Consider the following 8,818-nt stretch of genomic DNA (forward strand, 5'->3'; position numbering starts at 1 on the left):
TCTTTTTTTATCCAGGCAGTTCTACAATTTTTAGGTGGGGGTGCCATATGGAACTCTTTCCCTCAACTTCTGAATGACAAAACGTTTTACCTGTAATATTCAAATTTGCATCCACTGCTCAAATAGCTCTTGCATAAGAAAATCTATTGAAATTAATTCTAACATTGAAGCAAGTCACTTCTAGTTATTCTACGTTTGGCGAAGTAAGCCCATAAGATGTACTAATGTGCATATCCAGGGTGCAAAACAAATTTAGGCTTCATTTATTCTAATAACCAGTGACTTGAAGGAACCACTCATTCTTTTACTAGTATGCAGTGCTTTGGATATAGAAATCACAGAAGAGTGCTGAATCACTCTCCTGAACTTTAATTGGAAGGACGATTTCAGGAGTTATTCTTAATTACCAGAGCTGGTTGTTAGTAGAATTTGCTAATCAGTTAATCCTTGGGCTCATAAATCAGTTACATTCAACCAATTGATTATTCTCATTGGATGGCTTAAAAAATAAATTATGAAGTTATAAATTGGGTTTCAGTAGCTGTAGTGGGTAGAGCACAGTTGTCCAGTAGTGTAGCTTTGTACTTAACAACAAATAAGCATACTGGCAATATTTTAATTACTTGGATATTTGGAATAGTCAAAAATAGTAATAACTGAAACCATAATTTTGATTAGGTGACTATTTTTGTGAGTCATGACACTAATTGATTAAGTTGAACAGCCTTGAATTAATTAAAAATAATAATGAAAAATCATAATAGCAATATTTCAGTTACTGGGTAGTTTGAATAATTAGATACATTAATATTGATTAGTTGATTATTTTCCTTACATGTGCTGATTTAATCATAATTTCATCAATTTATGTATTTTGCATAACAATAAGCATAATTTATGCTCAAAGGTAATCATTTATATCGATTAATCAAGGTTAATCTTTCAGCTCTACTTATTAAAAGATTACAGGATTATACTTTCACAAGATATCCTATGAATCATTAGTGTTAAAATTGCAGGGATAAAAACAAAATTTACACTAACCATTGAGTGGAAAATTTGAAGCCATGCTTAGGACAAAGGTATAAAAGATGAATACCTTCTACTACTTTTGCTTCTGACATATTCTCCTTTCTTCTCATTTATGGTTGCTGTTGTTCATGTCTTTATGCTAGGGACACATCCTGTACCTTTTCCATTATCCTCATATTCTTATTTCTTCTCCACTGTCTTTCCTCCCTCAACCTTCAGCTGCTTGTTGGGGAGACTTCTATCTTTCTCCTCTCTCCTGTCCTTCTATTATACTGTTCTATGTTTGTTGGAACCTGGATAGACTTTTCAACCCAGTTCATGCCATTTGTTGCTACTTCACTTGTACCTCTCACCTTCAGAGATTCTGTCTGTCACTCTACATTCCCCAAGATTTCTCTTCCTCCTTGAACAAATCTGCTTTAGCCTTTATTGGTATAGTCTGCCACATTCTTGGTTTGGTCTTCTCTTTCTTCATGGTTGTTGCTCATTGAGGGTCCATATATTATTCCATCAGATTCCTTTCCTCACTCATTCTTTTGTTGCTTGATTCTGTCTGCTGCTAGACAAGATCATTCCAGCTGGCATGTGGACTTCCTTGTATAACTTTGTTGCCCATTCTCCTTGCCATTTGGCTGTGTAGTCTCCCTGAGGTCACTGCCTGCCTCTGTTTGTTGTCCAACATTCTCTTCACCAGTTTTGGACATGTATGTTCATTCCTCCTTGTTTCTAGCATTTGTTTTCAGGGTTCACCCAAGTGGCTGAAGGTACACTTATTTCTCAAAATTCCACATCAAGCCAGAGTATCTGAAAGTGCTCATACTATCCATCCTAGCTCTATGTAGCCCACTGCTGAGATGGGGTGTTCTGCAAGACCACTTGATGTATCCTGGTGGTATATTCTGATATCTGTCTACAGTTTGATCCAGACCATACCTATTCCATGGACTATCATAGAAAAAGCCAGCACCAGGGGTGCTGTGCCTTCTTCCCTTGCTTGCACTTGCTGGCTTTTCAAAATAGGTTTACGTGGTTACCCACTGCACTGTCTCCAGTAAAAGACCTATCTGGCAGGCAACTGATGGGGTACTGGCATTTCTTCTGGTCTTCCTTCTGCAAATTCATCTGCCCTTTCTTGGAGTAGAGCATGGGAGACTCTTACCACTTGCCAGTTCCTAGTCACTGGGGTGGTGGACAACAGAGAATCCTTACTTATTGGGACAGAATAATTAGGGACTGAACATAAGATGCCAATTCAGTGGGAAGTAAGTCAGTGGTGACACTATCAGTGTAGTGCATGTCACCCCTCACATACTTCTACTTATGACATGCCAATGCCAATCATCCTACCACTGCCTGGATGTTGGTTCCAGGGTGGTCTGGTGTTGGATCGTCATAGGACCAGTCTACAAAAGTCCTCACACATGTGGTTGGTAGGGATCTTCCTTCAACACAGACCAGACGAGAAATTCCTGACAGCATCTGATTCTGGACTGGAGTTGACCCACAATGTTTGCATTTCCCCTTCCTTCCATTGCCTGGATGTTGGGTACTCAGGTAGCCTGTTTTTGTTTATGTACTGGGTCCACACACACATGTACTCTGCCTGATTTGTTGGAATGGAAGTTACTTTTCCCTTCTGCTTCATCTTCATGAGGTGAAGATGATTGGGGCCTTCCTCCTACTACAGACCAGAAAAGACATACCTGATTGCCTCATGGTTTTGGACTGGAATTAACCCACCAACTATCTGCAATCATTTCCTGTTCAGTTGAGGTAAGCACTTACAAACAAATCCTGCCTTCCTCCTGCACCAGCACTCACTTGTCTTGCCTTCTTCCCATAGCTGGTGTCAGTCTAAGAGCCTGACAGTAGAGTTGTGGCAAGATACACCAATGACATGTATTTTGTGCACTCCTACCACAGCTGGTGTCAGTCCAAGAGACTAATGGTAGAGTTGTGACTAACATATACTAATGATTCCTGTGTCCTCTTCCTGCAGCATGTGTATGTCCAATATGTTTGATGGTACAGTTGAGGTGAGCACTAGTATAGTCTGTACACACCTTCACCACACTACACATACTGGCTCTCCAACCTCTTGTGTGCAAATCCTTGAATGGCAATGTTCTTATTCTGTCCATACCTGCGACACATGGGATTTTTGCCTATTCTTCCCTACCAATCTGGGTGAAGAGTATACCCTAGGAGAAATTTGTTGCAGGATCCCACAAGTGTGCCCCTATGTAATCCCTGCCATTAGGTGTCACACTCCATGGGTTTTGTTCAGATGTTTTCTGAAGGGAGCTCATCCAGTTAACTTTTGTACTGATCCCTCCACCATAACAATGTGGAATTTTAGCTTTTCTGTGTGAAGAGATGTGGTATCGCCTTGGAAGTTAACATTTTTCTTGCTTGAAAATGTATTTCCGATAGTTACTCACCACTTTACACACTTCCCACTCTTCCTCCCCACTTCCAGTGCAACTTAATATTTCTTGCATTATCATAGAATGAAGATCACGAGTGCAGAAGCATAGATGGGGCTAGTGTGTAGGGAGGCTGTGTCACTCTCCTATTGGTGAAGGGCTTTTGCTGCATAATAATGTCATTATGCAGTAGTACAAATCACAAGGAATCTTGTGAGTGTAGGTGGAAGTTGCCTAAAGGCTAGTGCCATGCAAATCTATAAGGCAGATGCACAGAGAAGATAGCTTTCAGTAGGAAAATGTGAGTATCTATTGGAAATAAATTTTCATGTAAGGAAAAATTTTAATTTTTGATTTGTGTAATTCCCATTACTTTAGAATTGTTGTATAAAATTAAGAACACCACTACCAAAATGTTACACATAGCAGCTTATTTTTGTTGTGGAGCAGGCCAATATGAGGGATTATGGAGATGGGTAGGCGGGGGTGAAGTACAGTTAGTAAAATGTACTGAAAGCTTAGTGTACCAGATGTAAGAAACATTATAGTAGAGTAATTTAATGCTGAGAAAAAGAACACTATTAAACTCCACACTCCTCCTCAGTTACAATTCTTGCTTCAATAGGGTGCTCTTGCAGTGGAAGTTTACTGTATGTCGCTGTATGAGTGTTACACATAAAATCAAGTATGTGAACATAAACAACATGCATTTTTTCTGTAAAAGTATTATTACTGTTCTTATAATATATTTTTAAACTACATATGATTGTTTTATTTCATTTATATGATTACCTTTGAAATAAAAGGGTTTTCAATAAAATATAGAATAATAATTATTTGTACTATCGAAGGTTTGAATCTTTGTTCAGTAATGTGTTCTGAACCTTCCAAGGTCAAAGTCTATATTTAAACATGTAGTAAAAATAACAAACTATTTGCTTCCATGGTCTTTGTTTAGGCTAACAGCTTTATGCCACCCAAGAAATGTAAGTAATTGAATGGCTGACATATCACAATGTGGTTGGAGGAACTAGTAACAAGTTTATGGCTAACATGTTTTTCAAAGTCTTGCCAAAAGTAATGCTTAAGTACTAAATCATGCATGAATTAGGGAAACAGCATTGAAATGTTCATTTAGCAACAAATACTTCATTTGCTAGTCAGATCAAGATATGATCATGATGTGAACATATAAAATCTGTGATTCTCTCATGAACTTAAATTAGTATATCCATTGTTTTGGAGAGCATGAACAACAGTGCATGCAGACCCGAAATAAGGAGTATGACAGAGTGTGATCACTTGTCTCAAAATTGAAGATTTGAGTATGACTTCTAACTCAAAGTTATAAGCCATGCAGGGTATTGTAAGTGGGTGGAGTGCTCCTTCAGAAAGCTTTGTAGAAACCCTTGACCTCTTCCCCATCATTATGACAGTCATGTTACATCCCACCAATTTTGATCTCTGAACTTATTGTATTTCATGTTCTATAACACATGTATCAGTACTGGCATTAGCTAATATACATAGAAAACTTGCTTTTTTTACTTAATTTGTAATATTTTTTCTCTGTGTCAGCTGTGTATTCCACAAAATTTTTGCAAGCCTTATCATTCCAGTTCTTTCACCTAAGTCTATCCCACTCTTTTCATGTAGTTCACAGAGTTTCTCAAATATTCTAAATTAACCATATGCATTTATGAACAGTTTCATAAATCCTATTGATGTCTTTCTGAAGAGGCTCACCAAAATTTGAATTTTAGTCATGATTGCACTTATTATGATATTTCATATGTTGATTGGATTTGTTCTTTTCTGAAACATCTATCTCACCCTTTGTAAAATAGACATCCCACATTGGCAGTTTAAGAATTCTAAGAACCCAAGAATGAAAGCAAAGGGGAATTTTTTATGATATGTCAATCCCACTACACCAGCCGTATGCAATGCTGACATGGCATTTTGTCCAATACCAATGCTTATCAGGCCAGTTGTTATAGTTTAGGTAAATTTTACAAAACATTTGGTATTTCTCCTCCTCATAAATGATCCATATTCTTTTTTTACTCGCATCATTATTCTTTCTACCCTCTGCAGTATCTTTTTATCTATTTGGTTTGTTTGTTCTCTGACATCATTAGACATTTTAAAGAAACAGTCTAGTGATCTTTTAAACATAATAATTTTAAACATCAAATGGGTATATTATTCATTAGTATTTCACATTTAATTTTCTGCCTTTATTTCCTTGCTGTTGTTTTTTTTCTTTCTAGTCAAAGCAGTTGCAAGCATATAACCATATTTCCACCACCATTTGGCCCCCTCCAGTGTTAATCTGATATCAGGCACCAAAAATATAAATCAAAGTAAAGAATAAATGCAGATGAGTGCAGAAGTAAAACATCTAGAATAAATCAGTAAACTACTTTACCAATCACATTAACTCTCATATCAATTCAAAGCTCATTTCTTTCTGTTTTTTGCTGTGATTGGTGTATGCTGTTTTACCAGTCAGTATTTCTAGCCTTGTAAGTAATCTGTTTCAGGTTTACACAATTGTTTCTTACCTTTAGTCTATCAAAAACAATCATCAGATTAATGTTGTTTTTTCCTGCCAGATTTATATTTTATTTTTACAAATGGTGAAATAGGTGATCAACAGGGTCAATTTTTACAAAATTTGTTGTAGGGAATGTGATAAAATGTAGATCCTAAAATAGCTGCAGGGAATTTTCACTTATCATGGGCAACAAGCACATACTGACTGTTGCTTGTCCTCTGGTAAATTTTACTATTCTAGGATGAGAACTTTTTTCATACTCTAATTTTGGGACTTTATGCAGACCAAGGTATGGTTGTGATTGTTCCATCAGTCTATTTTTTCCTTCTAGATGTCATTGCTCCACATTTACTGTGGTTTTTGAGTAGCTACACAGTCATTGAGGTCACTTTGTGCCAATGTGGGTCTTACTCTCCTGGAGGTAACATTCACACGAGTCCTTACAGATACAGAAGGTGATAAACAAGGTATTTACTGAACTGCATATATCACATAAATAGCTCACCCTGAGTTACATAACACCATATTTAAAGTGTTAGGGCCTTTTTGTGTTGAATCATTTTTATTATTTATAGTACTAAGTTCTTGCACACTCTTCAGAGTTTTCACACAGTTCTCTCTGAAACATGAAATTTCTCCTCATTCTTTCATGTTACATTTTTATCCATGATTGCATGTTGAAAATATGGTTTCCTGAACTTTTATAGCATTATGCTGGTGTGGCATTGTCTAATTGGTTTGATGACATCTAATCATAGTGTAATTATAATCTGAATCAGTTAATTTTCATGCAACGTAAGATGAGTAATCCCTTAACATTTGCATTTTATACCCAATTTATTCATTGTTTCCATAATTATTTCCAATACTATAGATACAAGTAAAGAAAAATCTTTTCAAAAAAGGAAGTAAATTTAGGGATAAATAATATCAATCCTTGAAAAACAATGCAAACAAGATAGTAGGAATGGCATTTGGATCATTATGTAGGGATGATGTGAATGCTATCCCTACTATCTTGTTTGCATTGTTTTTGAAGGATTGATATTAGCCATCCTTACATCCTTTTTTGAAAATTGTTTTTTTTACTTGTTTGCTTATTTTTTTAATGGAGTGTTTCAATAGACATAGGAAGATTGTATTTATTACCAAGTTCTAAATTCAATGAGGTTCCAACTGTCATATTTATTGTTTATCTATTATTGGCTGGTAATTCCTGTTTCACCCTGTTCTTAAGCTTTTTAAAGGAACACTAATTTTTTGTAAGAAAGCTAACTTTAAGGGATAATGATAACATCATTTACAAAAGAATTATAATTTTTTAATTACTTTTAGTTAATAATACTTATAAAAGCAGATACTCCGTTTGAAACTATGTCACCACAGCAAATGTGGTTGACGCCATTGTTTTGGTTTTTTAGTTATCAAGTAATAAAAAAGAAGCAGAAGAAAAAAGAACAAGAAATTCAAACTTTTTGCTGTGATATTTACAGACATTCACAGAACTCGCGACTCAGTAATTACATAGATATTGTTATAAAAGGAAACACTGTTTAGTATTGTAAAATTCTGATAACCCTATTGAGGAGATATTTAAAATACCATTTCGATGAACAATCAAAGCAATCCTCACATAAGCAGTGTTACTGCCTGCCTGACATATTTGTGTATTTTGTTGTTGTTCAGATAATTGTTTATATTATTGACATTATTGTATTTGTAATCATTAATTAAGGGCTTTATACATTTTTCATGATATTTGGTGTAGTTGGGATGACAATGGATCCACTGGAAAAATATGCTCTATTTAAGGAAAGAGGGGCCTTATCAGAGGACTTGTACCCAAAATATATTTTACCATACCTCATTGAAGATGGAATATTCTCTCAAGAAGAAAGTGATAGCATTTTAAAAGAGGTAAGGTATATGTTCAATTAAAGTAATACGATATAAGGACTTGTTTTTCAACCATGATGACACAACTAGCAGAAAATGCTCTCTGTAGAGATCATTGACAAGTATAACATTCAGTGGTTACATCCTAGTTAAATGAAATAAGCATCTTTAAAAGAAACAAAAATGAGTAGATATGTATAGCATTTCTGTTCAATATATATATACTGAGGTTCATGCTGTATGAATAATTATTATGTTAACAATGAGTAAAGGATACTTCAAATTTGTATGATGACGAAAAATGTAATCCCTCTTACAGTAGCACTAAGATTCAAATAATTTTAAAGACTTTGCAGTGTTTCAACTACACTTAAGTTTAACAGGTGATCGTCCTGACCTAATGAGCTTTGATTATGAAATAACGGCTTTATGGGTAGTGGCTTAAAACAATTAAAATGTATTTGAAACTGTGTTTTACTTTCTTCTGTTTGTTACTTTCTGTATATATTATAATCATATAGGATCTAAAAGTTTGAAAATTGTTTAGACCTTTTGTAATATTTTTAACTGTTGTAATTTTAGTGAGAACTTTTATTTATGTTATTCACATCTCGTGTTAATTTCTAGCTCATAAATAATATAGTTTTCACAGAAATTTGGGTTGCTGTATTCCTTATGGTTTAATGGATCCTGGTATTGTGCCTTGTTGAAAGTGTGTGCTGCTGTATTCCTTATGGTTTGATAGATCCTGGTATTGTGCCTTGTTGAAAGTGTGGGTTGCTGTATTCCTTATGGTTTGATGGATCCTGGTATTGTGCCTTGTTGAAAGTGTGGGTTGCTGTATTCCTTATGGTTTGATAGATCCTGGTATTGTGCCTTGTTGAAAGTGTGGGTTGCTGTATTC

General features: G+C 35.3%; 1 protein-coding gene across 3 annotated transcripts in view; it reads left to right on the top strand.

Moving 5' to 3' along the window:
* The first annotated feature begins 6,357 nt into the window (after positions 1-6,357).
* The window catches only part of LOC106465856 (apoptotic protease-activating factor 1-like), a 74,272-nt gene continuing 71,811 nt past the window's right edge, over positions 6,358-8,818 (top strand). For all 3 annotated transcript variants that reach the window (XM_022394244.1, XM_022394238.1, XM_022394252.1), the window contains exons 1-2: positions 6,358-6,485; positions 7,787-7,935. In XM_022394244.1, the coding sequence (XP_022249952.1) occupies positions 7,792-7,935 (144 nt within the window). In that variant the 5' untranslated portion in view covers positions 6,358-6,485; positions 7,787-7,791. The remainder of the gene's footprint in view (positions 6,486-7,786; positions 7,936-8,818) is intronic.

The sequence above is a fragment of the Limulus polyphemus genome, unplaced genomic scaffold (assembly GCF_000517525.1).
Source record: "Limulus polyphemus unplaced genomic scaffold, Limulus_polyphemus-2.1.2 Scaffold71, whole genome shotgun sequence".
Lineage (NCBI taxonomy): Eukaryota > Metazoa > Arthropoda > Merostomata > Xiphosura > Limulidae > Limulus > Limulus polyphemus.